Here is a 25,308-nt window from a genome sequence, read left to right on the forward strand (position 1 = left end):
CACATAATGCACCATTCGGATGCGTACATTGAAATCGCACATACCGGTGGCGGGATTGCGGTGGCTGGTAATGAGGGAACTACTGCCCCGTGTAATAATAACGACCATGACAACGTGGTTGGCTGCGACCAGATATGTATAAGTGGTTACCGCGGGCAGGAAATTGCGCCATTGCTGAAGACAGCTTCTTCAAGACCGCGAGCAAACCGCAATTACCAGCCGGGCGAGTTAAGTGAGGACTAACGGATATTAAACGACACCCTGTATATTAATGTATTAGATGATATTAATATACCTCTTTAACGGGGCCAATTATTATCATAGCCAGGCATTTACCTCTGAACAAGCCGACGACGTTTTTGTTATCGGCATTTGTTGCGCTCGGTTGTAGAGAATGTTCAGGGCTTCGCATCGTCGGCGTATATGTAGACAGTAGAATCGGAAAGTAGTGAAGACACAATATCGAAAAAGTGATTTGCAATGGTACTTCGCCGGTAGAGGTGCTGAAAAATGTACCCGTCGGAAATCCGCGTACGTACGGCCGAATGTGAATTTACGCCATCCAAGTCTAACTCATTGTCCCGTCTACTCCTTTATTAAACATGAATGAATAATGGGACACATCGGGATTATTTTCGGAATATGAGATGTCTCCTCGAGGGAGGGTCCGGATGCTGCGCCACGTTGGACCAATTCCGCAAAAGTGCCGACCCGATTTAGTCACGCGTTGGCTAACAACTTTCGCCAATAAATGTCCATTATTAGACCGGGAAAAACGGCAATTGAAAATGGCCATCGATGTCACGCCGGCTTTTTATTTCATTTTAAATTACCGAGGTTGAAGGGAAAGGACGGGATAATTTTACTCCACGGAATTCCGACCTGGGGAACGTAACGAATCCGGTTAGCCATCCGAAAGAACATGGCGAGGCACATTTCTCTACCAGCCAATCGCATATCTTCGCTTATCCAGCTTTTTCCGATGCTTCGAGTCTCCCAGCATCATAAAGCACTGGAGGACTTTTAAATGTCGCAGCCGCGCGATACCGCGATGGACTTCGAGGGCCATTTTCCCGATACGCCCTTAGCGACCTTTTTCATTCCCTTTCCCTATTTTTTCTCCCCATTTCCCTCGAGCTAGCGACTTTTCCAAAATCGTACGTGGATTTTCGACGGGGACGGGATAAAGGTCACCGCTGGTGCAAAGGCTGTATTTCATAAGCGCTAACAGAGTATTCGCGACGATGAGAGGGATTTGACAGTTTTCGAAATCGGGATTCACGGCCAGTCGAGAAAGGATGGAAGTTGTGCGTCGGGTGATTTCGATACTTCCGGAACGTGGGGATCGGGAAATAACCTATATTCGATGCGTTGATTAAATTTATAATGCCTCGAAGACAGGCAAGGTATGATCCAATTGTGGAAAAGAGCGGAGGCGTTTAGTCGTCGCCGATAGTATCGAAAGAAAATCCGTAAAATTCCCCGAAAAATTCCGCACGCTCCGAAATTATCTGAGAAAAAGATGGCGTGCAGTTATGTACACACGTGACACGTCATTTCGGTCTCCTGTCGATGTCGCACGGACATAGAGAGAGCAATCGGCGAGCCGTGCAGGGCGGGGTGCTTCAGCGGTGCGTCAAGTTGCTGTGCTCTGTGCATGGGTCATATTTCCGGCCGCGAGACAACGGGGTGCACAAAACGAGAAAGCCCAGAAAAGAGCTTCCCGTCTCTGCGGAAACTTCGCAAGACCCCGGAGAGGTCTTCGGTCCCGGAACACTCGGCCCCGTACGACGACCCCGACCTTCGTCGACGTGGGCTCGTTTCATTTTTCACGTCTCTCTAGTCCCTCGCCTGTTCCGACGGAACTTTCCACCCTTCGCGTATGACCCGAAGTTTAATTTCGATCGGCTCCACGACCGATCCAAATGATAGATGGCCGTGTCTCGAAAGGTTCCCAAAAGGAGTCTCGAAACCCACGGTGCTCCGAGTTCAGGGGCCAAAATCAACCCGTTCGGAGCCGATCAAGGGAGTGAACTTTGTGGCTATTTCAAGTACAAATCCTGGACCACTTTTCCGCCTACTTGCCGATCGCGTCAATTATCGTCAGCCACCTAGAATTGCCCGGGACGCGTTTAAAGCGCGCTCCGGCGCGCAAGACCCAGAAGCGACCCAATTGCGATCGGGCTGTGCATTTGGCAGTATGTCTCGCGAAAATTGGCCCGCTTGCGAAGTTCGATCACCTCGGTATGTGTAATACAATTGAGTCATGTCCGTCGTTACCCCGGCGATAACTGTTTCCGATTGATCGTATTTGCATCGCATAGTCGGCCAAGCCTCTAGGTACACAATCGCGTGCACGTCGTTCGCCCTGTACCCGGATGTACAGGCCTCTGCAAAAACGATTTTCCACCTCGTCTTCCAGGTGTCCGTACCCTCCACGTCCTGTAGGAATTCCTGGCATGCCTCAAAAAATCCTCCCACGAACGAATTCAGCCGTTCTCGAGGAATCCCGACCTCGTGACGGCACGGAAATCTTAGATTTTACTTTATACTCCAAAAACCGCTATTCCAAAAAATCAACGCCGGGTTTTGATGAAATTTTTCCGTGTCGAAATTTCACTTTTCACGGGATTTTCACGGTAGAAGGGTCCTATGGACCCAATATGGATGCTGCACCCCGGTCGTTCTTCGGCCTCTGTTCGTTGCTTGTATGCTCGCTTGGACAGATTTCCAGCTCTTTTCATTTTATTCCTTCCGAGAGGGAGAAAATTCGCGAAATTCAAGGCGAACCGCGCCAAGTGAAGGAACGTCACGGTGGTGTGTTGATTAAAGTGGCGAAAAGGTAAATAGATGGTTCCATCTCGATCCCAGAAGAGACGAGCCCGCGGCTGAGGGGGAACTTGACGTAGCGCGAGCTGAACGCACTCGGCAATTTGCATTCGAAAATTGATGTTTTCACAGCCGGAGGATCGGGGAAATAATGAAACCCGGGAGCCCCGATAACTGGAGACAGAGAGATTTTCCATTTGCGGCTCTGCTTTTCCAGGCCGACGTCAAGTCGCGACATGTTGCCCTCGTTAACGTCTGCATGCGTGCACAAAGGGCGCGTTACGGCGTCACTTTTGTGATGCGTTTTGACCAAGAATAATGGGATCGAGTGCAGTTGCAAAATGAGCATTGTTACGGGAAGAGAAAATATAATTCATAAGATTCTGTAGTTTGGAATTTTTTAATATCTTGTACGTCGGGAACTGTTCAAGTCGGACCTGGCAGGATTTCCTGCTGGGACGGAAAAGAGCGAGGAGTGCCAGTTTGTCCATTTTGAGAAATGAATTTGAAATGCGCCGGATACTCCGGAATGCCTGAAATTCACTTTGCAGTCAAAAGAAGGGTCCTGTAAAAGGGGTAAATACAATTACCGGAAAAGGAGGCTGCATGTGTTTGGGCTTCTGACGAATCCTTTGATTTCCCGACCGTGTTCAACTTTTCCGCCGCCACATTGGAGGGTTGCCAGCCTCGGTGAATTCAATTGTACACGGAGAAAACTTTGCCGTGATAGCTGTGTAACCCGAGGAGGAAATGTACCGAGGGATTCGCCGATGCAAGCGTATCGACCGCCCAGGCTAATCGATGGACGATTATTCCTGCCCAAACCATGATTTCGAAATCCCGGAAGACCGCCGAGAGATCTTCTATAGGACTGAGATTGATAACTCAAAGGACTGATTTTTATCGGTACACCTGCGATAAAAGCGGTCATAAAACTCCGATTTAATGGAGAATTACTCTTGCAAATGCCGGAACAGGTCCCTGTGCGATGGACCGTTGAAAACCGTCATCTATCACCAATTATCTTCTATCCTCGTTATCGGACATTACTCCGATAAGATGGAAACGGACCAATAAATGAGCGTGCCGAATGGCGGAATTTCGAAAAAAAGAAAAGAAAAGAAAAAGAATTATTCCAGACCGATAAGCGAGATAAAATTCTCTTTCCCCCGACCCTCCGAATTTCTGGGAAATTAAGGAAACTCGGCCTCTAAAATACCGGACCGAGAGATTAACACTAATTGCGGAGTACTTAGTAATCCCCGCGAAATTGCGCGAAACTCGACCTGCAGGTCGGGAGGGGTAAGCTACTCGTTAAACGTTAATACATTATTCCTGCGGCTTTGACTTTTCCTTACTTAATTAATCGGAAGATCGTAAACTACTTCCCTGCCTTGTGGAAGAAAGTTAATAACCGAAGGGCCACTGCAGGGGATAAAGTTACCTTTAATGAAGTTCCACTCTTAATCCGTGGCTGTAATCCCCCGGCTGACGCATTTACCCTACGTTCTTGAAACTGCGTGTACCGACGTATATATATATATAATAAACTACGCATATATACCTAAGCGACGCCGGGAGAGATTAAACAATTCAGCTCAGAAAGTGTACAGAGCAACCCCCAAGCATTAATATAATAATTGCGTCGCGGGTGAAATAAATTCCCTTAGGCCGGGACAAAAAAATTCCCTAAAAATTCACGATCTTCCGATTTAATTGAGAACAATTCGATGTGATCATGAGATGAGATGGCTTTCCGAAAGGTACGAAACAAGGAACACTCACCGAGCACTCGGACGTCCACCGTGCCTTGCGAGGTGAAGTTATGCTTATTTCTTGCGACGCAAGTATAAGACCCTTGGTCAGCATTCTTCTGGACAGTTTCTATGGAGAGGGTGCCATTGGCAACCCTCTGCTGCATGTTCGTGGGAAGCTTTCTGCCTTCTGGAGAAAAATACAGGATTTCTTTGAAAAGAACATCGATGAAAATAGTGTCGAACCTCTCCTTAGCTGGAAATACCGCGAAAGGCTGAAAAGTCACCCTTAATTTTGATCGAAAAAATCATCCCCCTATTTTTCACGTTTCTCAAAATTCAGATCTACGTTTCCTCGACATCCCTTCCCTTTTCGATTTTATGTGTCGGGCTCGGAAATTTTATTTCCCCAGCGCTTGTTAAAATTTCATTAAGCGCGCAGAGTAAACGTCAAACGATTTAAAGGGCGGGCGTAAAGGGGGATGATTATGTTTAAATGCTCCGGCGGATAATAAAGTCGTTTCGATCTGCGGGGCGACAAATATTCATTCAGTGATTAAATGCGGTATTCGCTCTCCCGTGATAGGCGCATATATGCACCGGGTAATACGCGCGATGCACCTCCATTGGCCGTATCGCGTTTCGAGATATTCTCTTTAAGATCAAATCTGCAATGCGAAATATCCGCGATAAACCAGTGCAATGAAACGTTGCGCTGGTTAACTAAACTTAAATTAGGATCTTTGTCGAGGATGAAAAAAAAACAGTGACGCATCGGGGATTAAAAAATTTTTTTTTCACACAATTACGGGGGAGAAATTGCATTTGTTTGAACCCCATCTAACTTTCAAGGGGAGGGAAATAGGGGCCTCGTAAGATGCAAGTCGAGAACGCATGAAAAGATTAAATCCCTGGCCCGGTAATGCTTTTCTCTCATTTTCCTCGCCTATTAAAGAAACTTTTAAGCTTTTGAGGTTTCTGCCTAAACTCCTTCTCCCGGGGCATCATCCACCCCCTTGTCGGGATTCTTTTCCCCTTTTCTTCCCTCGAAACTGCAGAGGAGAAGAGGATCTTGAAGACAAGACGCGGAACTTGCTGCGAAATTTCGAATCTACTTTCGCGAGAAACTTTCGCAAGATCAGAGGGGAGGCGATTTGAAGGAGACTTTACCAAGGGACGATTTTCACGAAAGTAACGAAAATATTGTATATTAATTTGCCATTTCACAATGCCTCTGTTAAATATTTAGATTTATTTTTTAAGGTTTTCCTGGCGAGGGTTTTTATGCACGTATACCTATGTCGAATTCCGTTTGATTATGATGACTTCTGGACGTCGAGTAATAAGCGTTGCATACGCATATACAGAGGAGAGAGAGAGATACAATTATTTCAGGGCGGTAATCTCGCCCAAAGTACGGTAGCTGAACTGCGTGCATTTTGACGGAGTGGGTGAAATTATATGCAAACATCATCAGCTTTACACATACACTGGTCGACGTAACTTCGCCAGCCGAGTATTTTACGATAGCCGGTTTCGGAGTCCTTCGGCCTTATTTTCGGGAAAATCTGGAAAATCGACCAGACGAGCAAATAATAATCCCCGGGATGGAAATTTCGACCCCTCGACTGCGCCTTAATTTTCATTTGAAATACCGACGAGAGAACATGCGCCCAAGAAAATTAATCAGAAAATTGCTCCACGCGTTTCCGGGTTAATTACTTCAAAGAGGAATAATAAGAGCCGAATAATCGATTGCGATTCTCGAGGCTTTCATAAACCGAGGGGGCAGATTACCCGACGAGTGGGGATTTCATTTCTGTCGTGAAAATTCCCTCAGGAAGGGCTCGATCGATCGGAAACCAATGGCAATATTTAAGACCTATACATTCGGTATTGAGCCCCGTCGTGATAATGTCAGTTGATTAACTTATAGTCCCATTAAGGAGGGCGCGGCGAGGGGCGACGCGCAATTAAAACTTTTATTCGAGTTGTTTCGAAAACTTCGACTCGCCTTGGCATCGGTGTTTCGAAATTAATTCCGAGCCCTGCGATCGCTGACGCTACGTATTGGACTCCAGGAAGTTGTTAATTCAATGAGAGAGAAAAGAGAAAAAAAAAAACAGAGCGAACGTACGCGTCGAGTGAAAAGCAGATTTTCCGAGAGGCAACCTTGACTGTAGAGGTGCCCCAATGAAGGGGGTAAAAATAATTAAAAATATTATATGTAATAATTTTTTTTTTATTCTCCGTCACTTTCCACGTTCATTGCTGAAGGGTGGGACGCAAGATCGATCACTTACCCTTCTCCCAGATTATCGATTCTACCGGGTAGCCTGAGACAGGGCACTTCAGGACGAGCTGCTTCCCCTCCACCGCAGAAATGGGCGGCATGGATCTCACAAAAGGCCTCCCTGGAGCGGATATCGAGGATTTCCGAATTTTTCGTCAAAACAGAAGCAGCTTCAGGGCAAGGTGAAGAGTCTCACCGTATATATTAAGCCTTGCTGCATGCGAGGACTGCCCTGCCTTGCTGCTGGCGATGCACTCGTACTCGCCTCCATCCTCCGACCTGACGGTGGAAATGTTCACGTGGGAGATCACGTCACTATACACGGTGACATATTGACCGATGACCAGTCTGTCGTCCTGTGGCAGTGGAAACCCATCTAGCAGCCAAGAAATCTGTGGCGGGGGATTGCCCGCTGCGCTGCACTTCAGGGATACCGAGGGACCAGGTTGCATGGTCTGCTCGATGAATCGGTACACCAACTGGGGTGCGATTTCTAGTAACACACATCAATCTACCATATAATCACCCCTCGATATAAACCCAAAATAATAATTCACGGATAATTCGGCAGAATAAAAATGGGGAAAAATTAAAGCTCAACGTTTCGCACTCGGGAAGAGTAATGCCCACTTTCGGGGAATTTTTATATCAGGAGCGGTAGTCGGAAATTCTTGGGAAATATTTTTTTCTCATCCAGGGGGGGGTTTTCCAGGCCGTGGAAATTATCTTACCCTCTTTGAGGTTCTTCATACTCGCGGGGAAATTTTTATCTCTTTGCTGGGGCTAATAGGCGGGGGCGGGTACGTAGGTGTCTCGATTCCTCGATAGCGCGTTGCATTACCATCCGTTACCTCCTCCCTGCTCGCTTAATTGTTTCCCGCGGTTACAAATATCCCGGGTTTCCTTTCTTGCGGCGTTTCGCGATGCCCCCCGACACGGGCTCATAAATAATACCCCGCGGTAAATCCCAGTGCACGTACCGTTCGTTACACCAGGGCCACTCGAAACTCGCCGGCGTATTTCTCGGGGCGCGGAGTTGATCAAACCGCAATTCCGTTAAGTCGGCAGCGAGTTCTAACAAACCGAAATAATCCCATTGCTCTGCGTGGAATCCGTTAAACTTAAGTGGATCGGGTCGATTCGGCTCTAAGTTACCGCCAAGAAGTCGCGATTCGGGAGCCAAGATTGACTTTCATCAACTCCAACGAAATCCCGGCCTCGAAAACTGGGATTATTTTAATGAAAACGCAAACTCCCGAAATCGAGTTAACCCCCGCCCTCGTAAGCGTACTTCGTGAATGTATCTCTTAATAACTCGGTGTAAAGAATTTATTTACTATTTCTCCCGCGAATCGAGAAATTGTCTGGCCTTGCCTCTGCCGGGCATTTAATTACACATGTGAGAACTTCGTTACTTCTTCCCTAATCCAGACTGACCTGATTACATTGGCCTGGTCTGACTGATTCGGACGGATTTAGTGTAAGCTCGTTCTAAAGCTCACCCCAAAGCTCATCCCGAGGCCGAGGGGGATTAAGCAGCAAAGCATAAGCAGCTCGTTACAGGATAGTTAAATCTGGATTAAATCCTCGGGAGTCTAAGTGAAATCGATTGAAAGTCGAAAAATTCAATATTGATTCCCATCGGATCTAACTTGATAATCCATCCTCAGAACTCCTGCGTTTCCTAACAGAAGAAGAAAAAAAAAAAAATAGTAGAAATACAAGAAAGATAATTGGAAGCTGTCTAGTTAGGGTCTTTAAACAAGCCCTCAAATCGAAATCGAAAATCGGTACGTACGTCGATAATGGAATTCCATTGCGAAAAACTGTGAAATTCCCTCTCGCCGAACAGCTGGCCAAAAAAAGGGTGAAAAGTCCCGACAAATCCCCTGGGATATATCCCCCCCCCCCCTTGAAAATCCTGCATCTAATCATAACGAACTCAATTTATAGACAATTACGCCGCTCCTATCTGTTCCGCAGATTAGCTCGGAGCAATTTCGACGGTCCGCTATTGATTTTTAGGTAATGCAAGAAGATTGGCCGATCATTCACCGGCGGATTGATCGGGTCTGCGAGTCCCCGTTCTCAGGGGGAGGGAAATCGAGGAAAACTTAACGGGGTGAATTAGCAGACCGAGCCGCTACTAGAAGTAATAGAACTTCCGCTCGTTCTTAATCTCTGTCTCCGTCGAGCTGGCAGGAAAGATTTCCCAGAGATCCTCCCCTCGAAAAGGGCCGAATTAATTGGCCCACGCTCCTGGAAAAAGATTTTCGCGGGGAATCCGCGATCCCGGAAATCAAAGCGTTTCGCCCGCGAATATACTACATTTGCCAGAGGATAAAAGCTAGGGAAAAGGTTCTCACGAGAAATAAAACTCGGCATATATGTGCATTAATACCCGGCCGCGGTAGGCGAATTAATCATCCGCGATTCCCGGGAAGGAATATCCGGAAAAATTCGGGACCAAAATGGAAACTGGTCCGCTTTGGCGCGCATACGTGCCCGGCATTGCGGTGCACGCGTTTCGTCAATAAAGCGCAAAGCACGCCAGGATGTAATCGTTTCGAGTATTTATTATTTACAGGACTTCGTCGGGTTATTCATCGCACGGCCAATAAGGGTCGATAAATCGGGATTTCCAGAGGAGATAATTAATTCGTGGAGGCCGCGAGGACGCCAGCTGGACCTGGATATCGCTTTGAGGCTATCAGAGGAGGTACTGACAATAGTGCGAGAATTTTGGTAAAAATGGATGCTCAAGATGAGAATTTGGATAGCAGCATCCCACATCTCCCGATCTCGTGGCACGTCGCGAATCGGGGTCGTTGAATTTTTCCTCATCAAGGGGTGTCAACGGGCGACGGGGCTCACAGGGAGAAGTTCGGTCTACAAATCAAGAAAGGGTCGATTGTCGCGTTCCATTATCTCGGCGCATCTATAACGTATAATTAATGGATGCACCAGACCGGTCCGGACTAGACTGCGCTACAGGGCGGAGGGTAGACTACGGTAAACTATGGTAGACGAGGGCACGGCATCGTCACCACCGCCGGAACCTCGTTAGCGTATGCAAATCAAGGGGACTAACTATCCTATCGCGCTGTAGGCGATTCTGCCTAATATACACTCCGTGCCCTACAGCTTAGAAATCAAGCGAGCAGGGAGAATCTTAATGGCTGAGTAATATGGTTCGGGCTCGCGAGAAGTCACTAATTGACCCAGGGATCGCGACCTGGGGGTGACTTTTCGACAAGACCCCACGCAGGGAAAATGGCCGAATGACGGAAGATATTTTCACCCTTCGACCATGGATCATCGATCCGGAGTCTCCCGACCACCGTCCCGGTGGCCTGGAAGCGTCATTCCAGATTTCGGGGGACAACTCGTCCTCGTGATCCAGAAACGGCTGAATACCCCGAAGAACCCCGAGGGTGCGTTTTCGAGATGGTGTCCGAAAAATCGGCGAATTCCAGGGACTGTCTCCAAAATGAGCCACTCGACCTCGCAGCGTGTCCAGAGTTCGTCGAATTTCGAGCGCGTTCTCCGGGAGGAAGAGCGTTCGCCAAAATGGCCGCCGGGCGCGTCCCGAGCAGGAGCAGCGCTAATGCACGCTGCTTAAGTCCGAAACTCGTCAAACCGGGCTTGGGGGCGGTGTTTTTGCAGCAGCCGGTCGCAAAACCAGCACACCCCGAGGGAGACGAGGGAAGCGGGATGGAAATGCGGCGGAACGGGAGGAGCGGCGCGCAAAATGGGGGATGGATCGCGCGGGACGAGATCCGCTGCATTAACCGCTAGCCACCTATCACCGGCGGACCATTCAGTGGACAAACAAGCCCTGCACCTCGCCTCGCCTAGCCAGCCATTCCAACCTCGGATATATCCCCGGCCCTGGAGCAAGAATTAACGGGCTTTCGAATATTCCAATTCGGATCTTTCGAGCAAGGGATTCGCCCGCTTTAACGGCCGGTGTCGGCCCGATCGTCCGCCCGCCATTACCCGCCATCGCCGTTAACGCTAATAAACGCGCGCCAGGCCCTGATTGAACGCAACTGGTGTACACAAGTATAATAAATCATTTAACGACGACCAGCCCTTCGGATGTCCTCTCCCCCGGCGTTATATTTTTATTTTCCCGGATATTTTTCTTTGGCGATAACCCGAAATAAATGCCAAGGGGGTTGCAGGGTTTCCGCGGGATGCAGCGAGAGACTGCGGAGGGGCCCGAGAATTTTTGGCACGGTTTATCAGCAAGTATCCGATTCCCCGATAAACGCGGCCGCGGAATTAATTCCGCCGGAGGAAACAATGGGGTGCGACCGCTTTTCGGATGTAATCGCCGCGATCTTGTAAAGCCGCCAGGCGCGGTGACAGTTTTATTCTTTCAGGACGCGTATGCATTGACCACCGGCCACCTATCACTGTCTGACAATTCGCCCGGCAAACAAGCACCCTGTCCGCTCCCGGATTCGAGCCCAATTCCCCGAATGCGGAGATGGGGCCGTTTTTTACCTCCCTTCGAGCCGGAGGAGAGAAAGTGCCGCGTCGCGATTCATCTCCGAGAACGATCTTTCGCGTTTCGGAGTGCCCGAAGAAGAGAGACCTCCGGACGATGGCGTTTAATTTAATTCCGCGGAAATGTAATTTCGCCAGGGTACGTCGTTCCCGGGGTAGAGTGGAGGAGACTGACAGGGTGCTTTCCGAATTTTTCAGATTTCTGGAAAATTGGACAGATTTTCCTGGCGGCCTCGATTTCGGACCAGCAGCCTCGGGCCGGCCGAATTTCCAGTCTGTCGCTCATTACCCGCGATAACGAGGGCCACGTGCCCGCGCATTTGCGCGATTAATTCTCGCTAATCCACTCGGCACTTCTAGAAATGGGAATTTTCGAAAAAGCCGAAGCCGCGCACCGAGCTCCCAGAAGGGGGGTTTCCGGAATCCGCGACGCGACAATTTCCAACGCGGGCCGGAGTTAAATTAAAAAATCGCGCATAACGCCCCGGTCGTTCCGGCGAGTCCGACATACCGTAGGGGTGCCTGTTACTCGCCGTTACGCCAGGATAAAATTAACAGCGACCCGTAGGAACGGATCATCAACCCTTGTTACCGCGAGGCATGAGAATCTGCCGAAACGCGGAGGGGCGCGGTCTCCTTGCAAAACGCACCCCTTTCCGCCCCGGCACTTCAGACTGCATAAATTTCCCGCTTAAACCGCTAACGCCGTTTCCCACGATAATCCCGGTAAAACGAAGTGGAACCAATTTTACAGCCCTCCCGGTGGAGGGGCAAAACTGTATCCTGGCCGGGCAGGCGGGACCCTTAATTTAAATCAAAGCGGCCAAACGAGCTAATTCCTCCGTTTAACGAGTGGAAGACGCAATTACCCGGGTGAACATCCACCGCAAACACCCGCTTAAAACCGGGCGCCGTTTTAAATACCCCTGAGCACGTCATCTTTAACGCTGGATATGCAGAGCAGACATCCCCCCAGCGCGGTACCCCTGGGTCGCGATCATCCGTTAATCGGCGAAATCGAAAGTAGTAAAAGGGACCGTATAAAACGAACGAGCCGATCTATTCATTTGCAGGGGCTTTAATCGGCCGTAAACCCCATCGGGGGCGTAAAAATAACGAGGCGGCCCTGTAACGCGCCGTTAAGACCCCTGGGACTCACCCCCAAGTCGCAGCTCGGCGACGCCCTCGGCCATCTCGTTCTCGTTCCTGACGAAACATTGGTACATCCCCCGATCCTCGTGCTCCACCGAAGTCAGGGTAACCCTTTCCCTGGACACTGCTCTGACCCTGGCACCTGTTCGTAGGGGTTGGCCATCCTTCAGCCAATAGAGCGTGGCTTGCGGAAAACCACTGGCGATGCACGTCTGCGGCAGAAACGGAAGGTCCATATCAAAGGATGATCAATTTCCAGGGATTCCGTCCAATTCTCTGACGGTCTTGGTCCCCTGGCCCAGTTCCTCATTTTTGAGCTAAAAAGTACTTCCTGTGATACTTTTTCCCCGAGGGGACCGTCCATCAGGGCCTCATATCACGAAACGCTTAATGGAACGCCGCCCTGGCATTCGGGGGACCCCATCGATTTGATGCCACTTTTAATTTCGGATGCGTATATTTAATTGGACTGCCAATGGCGGCTCTGTTTGCCGGTAAACACGCCGCCACGGGGATATGTTTATCGCCAAATAATGGGACGGAATCGTCACATCGGGTGCACGTCACGCGTAATGCGGATGGATGGCGAGAATGGACTGCCCGGAGTTACGGGGAGTGCTTTTGGAGCCGATAGAGCTCAACGTGGAAACGATTGTGGAAAGAAGTCCCGGTAATTATACAAATTTAAATTGAGGGCCCCAGATGAGCGGAGTTTCGATAAACCGGGGTTGTTGATACTGGAACGGTATCTTCGATGATCAGCTGATGAGCTTTTGAGGGACCCTCAACGCTGGCGGTTTTTTCCAAATTTCGATAAACATTTTGTGTAAATTTAACGGGGAAGGGAATCGGTGCTCACCAGGTTGGCAGGTTTGCCCAGATCCACGGTTTGGATCAGGGGTTGGATGTGGACACTCAGGGGAGCCGAAACGGAGAGCTTGATCTCCAAAGTTTCGCTGCCCTTCATGTTGCTGACGGTGCACATGTAGGACCCACTGTCGGTCTCTTGGACTCCCTGTATGATAAGAGATCCATCGCGGATCAGGAAATGTCCCGATAGGTCCTCTATGGGGTCCTCTCTCTGGTTGCGTTTATAGTACCACCTGAAACGGAACGCAGAAACATTAAGGCATCATCGGTCGATCCGGTTAGGTAACGTTAGGCAAATTTTCTCGGATCTCCAGGAAACTGCCCATGATTTTGGCCAATAGGACCAAAGAACTTCCGAATCCCAACGACGTCCCTGTCCCAGTAATTCCCCATCAGGAAGGCTTTCGAGCAGCCAGGAAGCAGGGCCGACCAGGTCGTTTCCGCCGCGGCGATTCCGCCGCTGAAAGGCCGCCTTTTGCCTACTCGTCACGAACTCGCGCGCGCGTGGGTAATCAAATTCGCTTCGAGCGACCGGATAGATTTAGGGGGGGTTTTCGAGACGTGAAAAGACGCCAATTGGCCCAGGGATCCGGTAATAGAGTGGTCCTCTGACAAGAATACCGAGGATCCATATGTCCTCAGGGAAAGAGGACTCCCCCAAGCCCGAAACCCACAGAACAAAAATCCCAGCCCTAAAATTCCTGAAAATTGAAACTTCGTTCATCGAAAGTCGAATTGCCGAAGTGCAACGACTTAGGGCAATTCTTTCCTCCGTAATAGCGCAAAGTGGACGTGCCCAGAGTGGGGTACCACCGCGAGTACCAAGGTGAGAGGCTTCGGACACCAGGGGTCCAGGAACCCTGTCGAACAGCGTGCTCCCGAGTTCCCGACAAGAGTCCCCGAGTTCTCGCAATCAAGGCGTATTTTCAAAGACGCGAAGAGGTGGGAGGCAAGGACGACGTTAAATATCCCGGGTTCACGTAATAAACGCGCTCCTCGTGGCGCACTTCTCACGGGTGGAGGCGGCCCCGCGTAGTTGGAAACCCGCGAAGCGTTCTCTCGGCCCTGCTTACTCCGCCGCGGAGAAAACGGGCCGGGTATACCTATAGATAATCGAATTTACGGAGGGAAATTGGCGATGGGAGGAGACGCTCTCAGGGTGGAGGCCGGGAGTCGGAGATGGGAGCCGTGCTGCGGTGGCAAACCCTCAGACTCTCCTCGCGCTGAGTCAACCGTGGGGTACGGAGCGAGGTAGAGGGTAGAGCTCGAGGTGGAGGGTAGCGCGAGGCAGCGCCCGGCCCGGAACACAAGCAGCGGAATACCCGGTGACGGCGGCGTACACGTAAACGCGGAATATTTGATGGGCTGTCAGGAGCAGTCTCTGTAATCAGCGGTCGGTTTGTTTGCGCTACCCATACAGCGACGTCTCCACCGTATATCTCCCCGGGTGTCTTCCTTCTTCCTCTTTTCGCCTCTCTTCGCCTCTCTTCGCCGCGGTCTCTCTCGCCCTCCGGCAGCGGTCTCTCCAAGCGTCCGGACCGAGTTTGTCCCTCCACTCGGGCGTGCCCGAGCGAGCAGGGCCTAAACACGAGAAAGAGGTAAACTCGGAAGGACGCCGATCGTTTGGACCCGGTGAGACTGGATTTTGCACCCAGGGTGGCACCAAGGACCCGAGGGGTCTGAGAAAGGGATATCAAGGTGCTGGACGCGGAACGTCCGATCGATGCCGGACCAACGGGGAACCTGGACAATGCCAAAGTGGAGTAAGAGCTTCACGCGATGTCCTTCCTCTGGAATCTCGAATTTGAGAATGTTAATGACGTTTACTCCGGTTTTGTTTTCTGTCGTCGATTCTTCTCACTTGGATCGAGCTGGATCTGCTCAAGAAAATAGGAGAAGTACGTAAGATCCCTTAAAAGAAGGATGCAAGGGTCCTCGAAAGGGAGCACCTGATCAATGCCGGACAGGGAATCTGCACTCGCCAAAGCGGAATAAGGGCTTCGGTATGCCGTCCTTTCTCCGGGTACATCCGCATCCGAGGATGATAACTGCATCTCCTCCTCTAGGTACGTTTACCCCTCCTCGCCGTCCCTTTTGCTCCTCTCCGCGTCCACCGACTCTCCTCCTTGGCCCGCCGCCCGCGCCCACCCTCGAAACGCGTCTCTCGGATTCAAATGCGAGAGATGATTCCGAAATAAATAAACCTGGCCCGGGCGGGCGGAAAGACGCGACTCCGCATTCACGGGAGTTCGTTTTCATCCGCTTGCTCGCGAGATTCCCACGGGAAGGCCCGATCGATGTGCTCTTCCGAACCGGAGCCATCGCCGCCGCCAAAGACTTCATCGACGGCGACGTTTTTCAAATCGGTCGCGATCGGGGGGAGAAAAAGGACCGGGTCCTTCGCGAACTCCTCCACCCTGGCGGATTTTACCGACAAATGTTATTTTCAACCCTGCATCCCCAGCTCGTGGAGTCGTTTCGCGCGCATCCGCGAGGCGGTTTGCAAATTTCATCGCCGCCTGGAAATAAAGATGGCCCGATAAAAACCACCCCGTGCGCCCATCTTCCCTGCCGCGGTATCTCCTTCTCCAGGGTCGACTTTATGGGAGCGCTCTTTTTCGGAATAAATCCCATTGTTCCCGCGCTGCAGCCAGAGGTCCTCCACGAATCGGGCGAGTCAGTGTTGACGCGAACCTCCCTTGGATTTCCATTTACTTTGGCCAATGCTGGTCCTCCCGCTCGCACGAATTCAAATCCATCCCCGGATCCTGCTAAATTCATCCCCCCTCGGCGCTGCGATAATACGGAATAAATATAACCCTTAAAGCCGCGCTTCCGATGTCACGGTGCTCCACTTAATCGAAATCGAATCCGAAACTCTCGCCAACTATTCGAGTGCCCCTCGGCAGTTTGCGAGGGAATATGGCGCCGGTCCTCGCGCTTCTTCGGGCCTCGACAAAGGCCGGGCGACCTGGTCTGCTTTGATTTTCCCTAAAATCACGAAAGCGAGGGAGGAACGCTTTAAAGTCCCGTATTTTCTCAAAGTTTCGCCCCCCCAAGTTCGCCCCGAGTTAATCCCGAATTAATCCCCTCCGAGGTCTGCCCCCCTTGTTGGCGAGTCTGCCGTTTCTATCTCCGAGTGTGGCTGCCTCTCCCCCGTGTTTATTTGGCCATTTTATTCGGAGTAACAAATGGGGAATTTTTTTACTATCCAATGCTGAAGGAAGACCCAGTTCATTTATCTAGAGACTCTCGAGAAGGGGGATAATGACCATCGAGGGTGTCGTCTCTCGCGGAGCAATCTCGAATTTATTAGCCAGATATGGAAATCCTCGATTCCGGGGTGCGGCCGCGTCCCCTTTAATTCTAAAATGTCTTCCGTGTACTCGAGGCCCGGTCTAGAACTGAAATCCTCATCCATCTCTGGATTAATAGAATACTATAGGACTGGAATTTCGCCGGGACTGTTACATCGAATTTCTCGGATATTCTGGGTCACGTATTACGGGGAGGCGAACGCTGGGGGTGAAAGCGGAAGAAAAGAGAGGGACGAACTCTTCCCTATTTCCCTGGGAAAAAATGAATAATCGAAAAGGGTGAATGCAATTATTTGAGGTCTTCGGTGAACTTTGCTTTATTAAAAGGTCCGCCCGATCCGTTTGGAGTAGTACCTAGAAATGTAATTTCTGGCCACGTCCATTAGGGCCGATTCGGAATATGTACACCCTGTTTAAGAGGCGGACTCCGGTTACCGACGGACAAAAAAGTATGTAGAAGGGGGTGCATATAAGGGGCGGGAGCCACGTTGAAAATTTAGATGTTAGTTCGTGTCAATATACCCCGACTACGTTCGCCAGGGGAAAGAATATCGCGCGATGCAATCTTCGGAGGAGGTTCCATGTTTAAAATAACCATTAATATAGAAAACCGGGAATATGTATTCCCGCGGCGTACATGAAAGCGTTTATGCACTCCGCATAATCGGCAGGGTGCTTCCTCGGAATGCCCCGCCAAACGCGACTTTCCGCCTCGAATTATTAGTTCCCCCAGAGGTCCGCAGAAGAATGGCGTCAAAATGAGGTCCACAAAAAGTGTATTAAAGTCCGGGCATAATGGTATTAATTATTTCCTTACCTATTCGTGGGCCGCGGATGGGCGTAGGCGACGCAAGGCAGCACGACGACGTCCTCCACTCTCACGGATTTGTAGATTAATTTCTCATTGATAATCGGCGGCATCGAGTCCCGGATTTCTGGAATTTCAGAAGAGTCTCGATTAAGCGGCTGTCTGTAAAAATTCGGAAAAGTCAGCCCGACCCTCGTAAATCATGGAAATTCACATACGTGGCGCGTGTCTTATGTACGTTTCCACGTACGCGTATTGCTCGATAACCGGTATAAAGGAAGAATAATGGCCGGCCGAAACACGTGTATTTCGTGAATGCCCCGCCATACATTCCAATAAACATAAACGCGAAAAACGGTCGGCTGAAATGCGCGATTAGAGGGGTCGGGATAAACGGGGATGTCTTTTTCAAAGAGCACCGCTTCGCAGGATCCCCTGCTCTTCTTTTCGCGTACAATATTCGTAGTCGCTGAGAGACCATTTCGTTCTGCAAAGGCTGCACTTTAAATATGGACAATTGCAGGGAAGACTGTTTCGGAAAATGGAAAAAGAACGGGGGGGAAAATTAGTTCGAGGTCTTGACTAAAGTTCAAAATCAGCCGAGTCAAATAAAAGCCCGCTCGGACGGTCCCTAGGGTTATTTTTATAAGGAGCTTTGAGCCCTCCTAAAAGTTATTGGGGCTGAAAGTGTCAAACGGAGCGTGGGGCTGGCAGAAGGAAAAGAAGAAAAAAGGAAATTCCTTCTCGGCGGGGAGGGAGGACGGGATTAAAATGAAAAGCAAGATGTCGGCCGGGGAGGAAGAATTCGCAGCAGCCCCTCAAGTATTTCCCATGGCGGGGGTTGCGGAGTAATATTTTCGAGGCTTCCTTAATATCGGCCGTTGGGTTCCCTCCTTCGCGAATGAGCTCATATAAGTTTGCCTATGATATACGGGGAAATGTTTTCCCCGACGTGTGCGTCATAAATAATCCCAGAGCAGAGACCAAGGTGAAAAGGGAGGAAGAGAGAGTGGGTAACCCGGGTATAGCCGAGGCGTAGCCGTCAGCCACATTTAATGGGGAATTATGGGGGCAGATACTAAAACCGAGTACCCTGCGTCTTACGATGCGATTCGCTAAAGGGGTTTCACACCACCCTGCCGCGGAAGCAGATTCCTATCTTTCGACTCCGGGGCGGAATCGTCCCTGGAAGCCGAGGCGAATTTACCTTTGAGGGTGAATTCACCCTCCGCCCTATCCCTAATATATCCGCCGACGCCTTTCATGGGAATCCAGATCCACGGAAATATTTTTCGAAGGGCGACCACCCTTCCACCCTGACGAGATCGTACCTTTCCCGTTGACGTCGGCCACCGAGAGTCCTGCCGAAAAAATTTCAAGGACCATTTGAAGCGACTCCGATGCCATAGGGAACCTTTACCAGGGGAAAATGGATTCGTAGGGACGAGAATGAATGCATGTCGAATTTACGGGGACATTAATCTCGTACGTTAATTCGATCGCACATTTAATTTCGGGTCGCGGCCGATGGAACCGAGTTACTCCGGGCCTTTAATCAGCGCCGCCCTTTCCTATCTCTGCAGTGGTGTCTTCTTCGCAGCATGTAGCAATCTCCGGAGTTGGTCGAACGAGTTAGAGTTAGGATAGGACTAGGTATAGCCGAAGTTTGCCGAGAGGAGCCTGATCACAGCCGGCGAATGCGCATGTAAATTGAAACACACCGAGCTCCTCTTCAATCGACACGAGTCGGTAAAAGGTGGCCACGCGACTCGGTCTCATTGAAAAGAAGCCAATCGGAGTCGGTACAAGGCACAAATAAAAAATGAACGTACCGCTCGATTTAATTCCCCGGTACTTAATTCCCACTATTCAATTCAACGTACTATCAGGAAAAGAATTTTCAAATTCATTCTGTGCCTCTTCAAGGCGATCAGATGTCGACTCTTCCGACTTTAGGATTTAGCGTCGTTATCGGAACCTCTCCCAGCAGGAGTTAAATGGAAAAATCGGATTAAGCGAATGGTAATCTGCTTCGCGAGAACGATACTTTGCAGAATCTACGTCGGTCGATTCTTCGCTAGAACCTGAAGAAGGATTCGATGTTCTCGAGTCGGTCTCGAGGGCTTTCATTCCGTATCGTGTCGATTAATATTCGCCCCGACGGTAGAAAAGTCACGACGCACCGAAAGACTCGTTAAGCAGCACTTGGTCCTTAAAAATCAAAACTGTTAAAATAATAGTAGAATAGTTTAAAATGTATCCAAAGGAACTGTAACCCTCGAAAGGCAGAATTCCGAGACCGGCATTAAACCGAGTCGATCCGCGTCCCGACGCAAAGAAAGAGTAATTTCATAATTCTAATTCACCCAGAAGCAAAGCGAACTACCGTGAATGGCATAAACGAACCCGAAGAGAAGACCCAGTAACCCACCTTCCGCCTCGGATGGGTTCTTCGGGTTTAATTAAATTAAGCCCGACAAGAGGCGGGAAGGAAGCAGGAAAAATCGGGGGCGATGTTCTCTCCATTAGAATCCGGATATTCTAATTAGAGCCACCCTCGAGACAGACCCCGGCGTTCCCTCCGAGTTTTCAAAATAATCCCGAGAAAAAGCACACCTTCGCTGATTAATGCGCACCGAAAGCTCGGGGAGGGGGGGTGCGGCGAACCGAGGGGGTTAAAAGCAGGGTTAAGAAAAAGGAGACAAGGGCTCCGACGAAGGGTGGAAACGGAGAAAAGCCAAAGTCTCAGGCCGTTATAATCTGGGAGGAGACACGGCGCTGCTCCAGGGGTGAGACACGGAGGCCCTAGGGGGGTGCGCGGCGTAACTACCCCCGTAGTTTGCCCGGCGGTGTTTGCCCGGAAGAAATTTCATTTCTTCCCCGAGGCGCTCCAGGTAAAAATTCAATCCGGCTGAAACGCGCCGTGCAAGAAATTCGGAGTCTTCTCGCGGCCGGGGCCACCCCCTGGGTGGGTCTGGGGGGTGGGAGAGGGGTCCGGACACCGGGGGAACGCCGGAAACGGGAAGGAAGATGAGAATCCTCCACTCGAGCCGGGCTAACTAACGAAGCTCCTCTGCATGCTGTCGAGCTCTCGGGGTTGGTCTCGACCTCAGACACAAGGGTGGCCCCGTGTACGTACGCCACCCCCAGCCACCGAATCGACTTCACGTCCCATCGAGCACCCCGTCGCCGTCCGGCGTTATTGCAATTATTGTTGTTTCCCCGGAGGAGGGGAACCTACTCTTCGCGGGAGGATCCGGAGGATCCAACTTCCCCCAGGATAATATGCCTTCTGGTACGGCGCGCCAACTAAAACTTCCGCGCCAATCAGCGCCGCCGATGGAACTCGTCAAACGGGGGATTAGAGAGACTCTCTTCGAGTGGCCCCCCAAGTCGGTGGGCCGGCTTCGGGGAGTAGCGTTCCGCTAACGACTTTGCAACTTCAGCAGCCCTCTCGACGAGAACGCGGGGTTCCCGCAGTTCCGGAGCTCCCAGGGTTCTGCCGGTGATGGTTGACGTTTACATGGCGGCCGCGATGGGGATCGGTCCTGCGGATTTCTGGGATGGAATTTAGAAACCGATATCGGGGGAGACTCCCCCTCGACTCCCCGTCGAAGACCAACACCGGGCACCGATTCTCCAATGCCATGGTTCTCCAGTGTCCCGGTTCCGGAGACTTATTCCCAGGCTGGGACCGAATGGACGGGTCCATGAGCAATGCCGACACGTTCGATCCCATGATTCCAACCCTCGTTCTGCTAGAGTCCCCCTGAAGCATCCTTCTTCTAGGGGATGGAATTTAGGAGGTATCAGGGCTAGGCAGCAGTGGGTGGAGGCTCGTCGCCGACGACCGACCCAGACCTCAATTCTCGAATGCACTTCTTCGGTTTTCCGGATTCAGCGGCTTACTTTCGAGCTGGGACCTCGTGGACTGGTCCATGACCAACATCGACTCGATCGATCCCAGGATTTCAACCCTGGTTCTTCAAGGTTCTCTATGCGGACTCCACCCAAGAATTCCGCCCTGGAGAACGAGTCGCGCCCCGAAGACACGTTTGCATATCCGAAGCGAACCCTTCCCATGGGATGTGTAATTCGCGCCAGGATGGGTGGGGGTGCTTCGACGTCGTCGGAATGCAATAATAGCTACTTCCGTCAAGGAGCCATCCATACGGGGGTGGACGAATTCCCGAGGAGACGTCCCAGGACGTCCCGGAATCCAATTCCTCCTGGAGATACACAACCGGCACACTTTCCACCCGGTCGGCGCGCACTCTCTCCGCGCCGGCTTTTTGGCAGCTCGAGCACGCTTCGGGAAGCCTTTCCGTCAGATGTCAAAAAGGGATTATTAAGCGGGGACCTCTTTGTCACCGGAGACGCGCTTTTGCGCCGGAGTGGGTGTCGATGTCGTCGGAATGCTATAACGGACAGACGCCCACTCGAGCGAACCTCGTTCTACTACTCCGCTGGCGCACGAGAGAGATGGGAGGAAATCCGGAGCCATTTATTATATTCCTCCTTAACCGGCCGATTGATTTCCCGGGTTCGTCCTGGAAACTGATTATCCCCACCCGATGAAATCGCGGAACCGGCCGATCGCGTCTGCAGGGAGTGGATGTCGAATCGGTCGTCTACTCGGTCATCGGTACCGTCAGCTCCGAGAGGACTCCCAGGACGACTTGTCCCGGATTTCCCGATGCCGCTCCTTCCCGAAATTCCAGGATGCCTGCCCAGGATATCCCGAGGTCTGATATTACATCGGCAACGCGAATTAGAGTATGATTAAACGGGGTAAGAGGCGGCATCCCAGAGAGACAACGGGCAACGCGACACCTGGGGAATGTATTTAATCCCGTCAGCCCGTGGCGAGGGTCTCCGGGACACCGGAGGTCCTTTCGGGTGACACATGCCCTCCGTATTTCACGGGATATCCGCGGATATGCGGCTGGACGTCCGACCTAGGAACAGCCGGCATGTAATGGAGATTTCGGAGCGCGGAATTGGGTTTCGCTTTGCGCCTCCCTATATCGGCGCGAGCTTCCTAGGCCGGATGCCAGGAGAAGAGGAGCGGAAACCCTATCCCTGCTCGACCTACGTCCCGAAAACCATTCAGAAGTAGCGCTCCGGGGCTGGAAGAGGACTTTTTGGGTCACTCGCTTGCTACCCCGGATCATCGTCATCCGTCCGCAAAACGGGACCGGCCCATTTCTAGGCCTCCAAGCCTGCTTCGACCAAGCTCGACTCGTTCCTGCCCAAAATGCCAAACTACCCGTGGAGGACTCCGAAATCCAGAATTCTGGAAACCCATCCTGGGGCAAAAGCACCCATCACCTCCCAATCGTCCGTCCAGGCCAGACAAGTGCACGGAGCGCAGCCCTGATTCCTTTTAGCGCGGCACGCCAGCTCTCGCATAATTCCAGCGAGGTCGAAAGTTTCGCTATTCCAAAGTTTGCGCGAAACGAAGTTCCCGGGTTCCGGCCGCCAGCAAATGGAGCTCCCTGGGAAACGCTGTTAGGGGGGTTGCGAGAACATTGCGGGCCCTTTGAAGTGGGAGCCTAGTAATTCCTGAGCGGACTCTCCAGCCAGGATGGCAAACAGTCCTTGCCCCGGCAAACCAGGAGGCAACACTCACCCGTGAGCTGGATGCGACCCACGTTGCTGCTGACGACCGTCTCCTGGGTCAATCGGTGGTGCGTCCTGCAGCGGTAGGTCATGTCGGCGTCGTATCGGGTTATGTTGATGATCATCAGCTCCCCGCTCGGCAGCATGTGGTACTTCCCGTCTGCGAACAGAACAAACTCCACATGAGTCCCGGATTGCCCTAAAATCCCTGGAAATGCTCAATGATTCCCGGATCTAGCGTCCGGCTGCATCCCAGCCGCGGATGATCTCGTTCCTTGCAGAGAAAAGAGAGAACTACACGGTCCTGAAGGATTATTCCTGCGACGAAACTTGTCAAGGCCAAGCCACGTGCCCGTGAATCCTGCGAGGGGGAAGCCAAACTTGAAGAGGGAACAAATGTATACACATAATCTCCCATGCCGCGGAAATAGCGCATGTCTCTGGTTTTCGATGCACCTCCAGCGAGGATCCCGATGGGCCCCTTTTTGGGAGAATGATTTCCAGCTTGGGAGAATCCAGCCATTGGAGGAAGAGAGCTTGGTAGGGCTTTCTTCCTTCTGCACGTTTTCTGAACGAACTCCGGGGTTGCGAACCACTTAACTGGGGTGTAAGTTGCGACCGGGGTAGCAACAGAGACCTAGGTAATCCTTTCGGAGCTCGGTGTCGGGAGGTATTCAAGTTTATTAATAACGTCTTCTCTCCCAAGTGCGAGCGGAAGACTCCCCAAGGAGCGCTTAAGTAGGGCCCCGAGTAGCCGTAAGGAGTAAAGAAGATTCTTGACTCGACTCGGCTCTCTTCGAATCGCAATCGCACCTCGCTCCCGGGCTTCGCGAAGTTGACTAATTCCGTAACTTACCACTTACCATGCATACATGCACACGTGTAGGTGGTCGGAAGAGGGTCCCTCCCAGGTCCCGAGGTACTGGAAGTGCGAAACTCCCAGCAAAGTCGAGAAGTCCGGAGTCCCTGATCCTACCGACCCCTGACGTTTTTCAACCGTCCACGCACTCGAACGATGATTTCGTTAATTTTATTCAAAGGCCAAACCCAAGTCATTCGATCCCTCGACCGGAGGACAGTATCGGCAGGTTCTCTTTGAGGTCAACGGACTTCTGGAAGAAGGCCCAGCTCCAGGAAGAAGGCGCCGGGATTCTTGAGCCGGCTCTTCCCCTCGAACCGCAATCGCAGCCTGGTCTTCGCTAAGCCGCCAACTCTGGTAACCAGCTCCCAAACTTACCACTTATGGTCGAGGGGTATATGTTGAAGGAGGGCTCCTGGAGCCAAGACGTAACTGCTACGTGGTCGCGCGCGAAGCTGGGAACGTTGCAGCGCATAAGTACGTTGCTGCCCAGGAAACCGCCGGGACTTTGCACTTCCGGATCGTACCGCTGGTTCACCACTGGAACACGCAAACAGAGAGAGCCTAGCTAGAACGAGCTTTTCGAGTCGGAGGGTGCGCGAGGTCGGGAAGGACGGGAAGGTTGGTAAGGCCGACGGGGCTGCCAGCCTCGGTAAGGGCGCCGCTCTAAGGAGGCAAAAGCGGGAAGGGCGTAAGCACTGCGGCATAGGGTTCGCAACCCGTTTCGAGAGTCAGCCGAGCGAGGCACTCAGACTCCAGAATGGGGTAAAAACTCGGTAAGCTCGCCGCTTTCCATATCGCGGCCCCGACTGAGCCCAACTAAGTCAACCATGAACTCGCCAGACGCTCAATGGCATGCGATATTCAGGTACAAACCACGAAGGAACCTTGAATCTAAGTACCAGGGATCACCCACGATCGTTCGACGACCACCTAGTGCTATGGCAGATCGCCGGCAGAGAGTCGGCATCGTCAGTGGAGCTAGGGATCACCCATGACCCTTCCTTTTTGATCTTTCCCTGGAACGTTCGTCGAGGTTGCTCCTCCTGAACCTGGGGATGTTCCGGAGTTACCCCTTTCATTGAGGATCGGTACCCTGTACTCCCTTTCCCGAGGGACTCGACGCGCGACGCTCTTCCGAGGGAACCTGGCGCTACCCTTTACCCCGAGACGTCAGGGGGTGCGGTTTTCCCTCCGCGCTTGAAAAAGTTAGCATCTCCAGCAGGATTTCAACTTCAAGAACAGTGCCCCCCTCTCTGGCTTTCCTTTTGCACCCGTTTCGACTACTC

At 51.4% G+C, this 25,308-nt stretch overlaps 1 protein-coding gene across 1 annotated transcript in view; it reads right to left on the bottom strand.

Annotated features, from left to right (window-relative positions):
- LOC105699615 (Down syndrome cell adhesion molecule-like protein Dscam2) overlaps positions 1–25,308 on the bottom strand; it is a 46,760-nt gene that overhangs the window by 16,926 nt on the left and 4,526 nt on the right. The window contains exons 2-9 of the mRNA XM_023434395.1: positions 24,398–24,559; positions 23,171–23,320; positions 17,548–17,665; positions 13,403–13,646; positions 12,551–12,755; positions 7,073–7,369; positions 6,887–6,997; positions 4,615–4,773 (exon numbers count right to left, since the gene is read on the bottom strand). Coding sequence (XP_023290163.1) covers positions 4,615–4,773; positions 6,887–6,997; positions 7,073–7,369; positions 12,551–12,755; positions 13,403–13,646; positions 17,548–17,665; positions 23,171–23,320; positions 24,398–24,559 — 1,446 coding nt within the window. The remainder of the gene's footprint in view (positions 1–4,614; positions 4,774–6,886; positions 6,998–7,072; positions 7,370–12,550; positions 12,756–13,402; positions 13,647–17,547; positions 17,666–23,170; positions 23,321–24,397; positions 24,560–25,308) is intronic.

The sequence above is a fragment of the Orussus abietinus genome, unplaced genomic scaffold (genome assembly GCF_000612105.2).
Source record: "Orussus abietinus isolate OABI.00-Male unplaced genomic scaffold, Oabi_2.0 scaffold10, whole genome shotgun sequence".
Lineage (NCBI taxonomy): Eukaryota > Metazoa > Arthropoda > Insecta > Hymenoptera > Orussidae > Orussus > Orussus abietinus.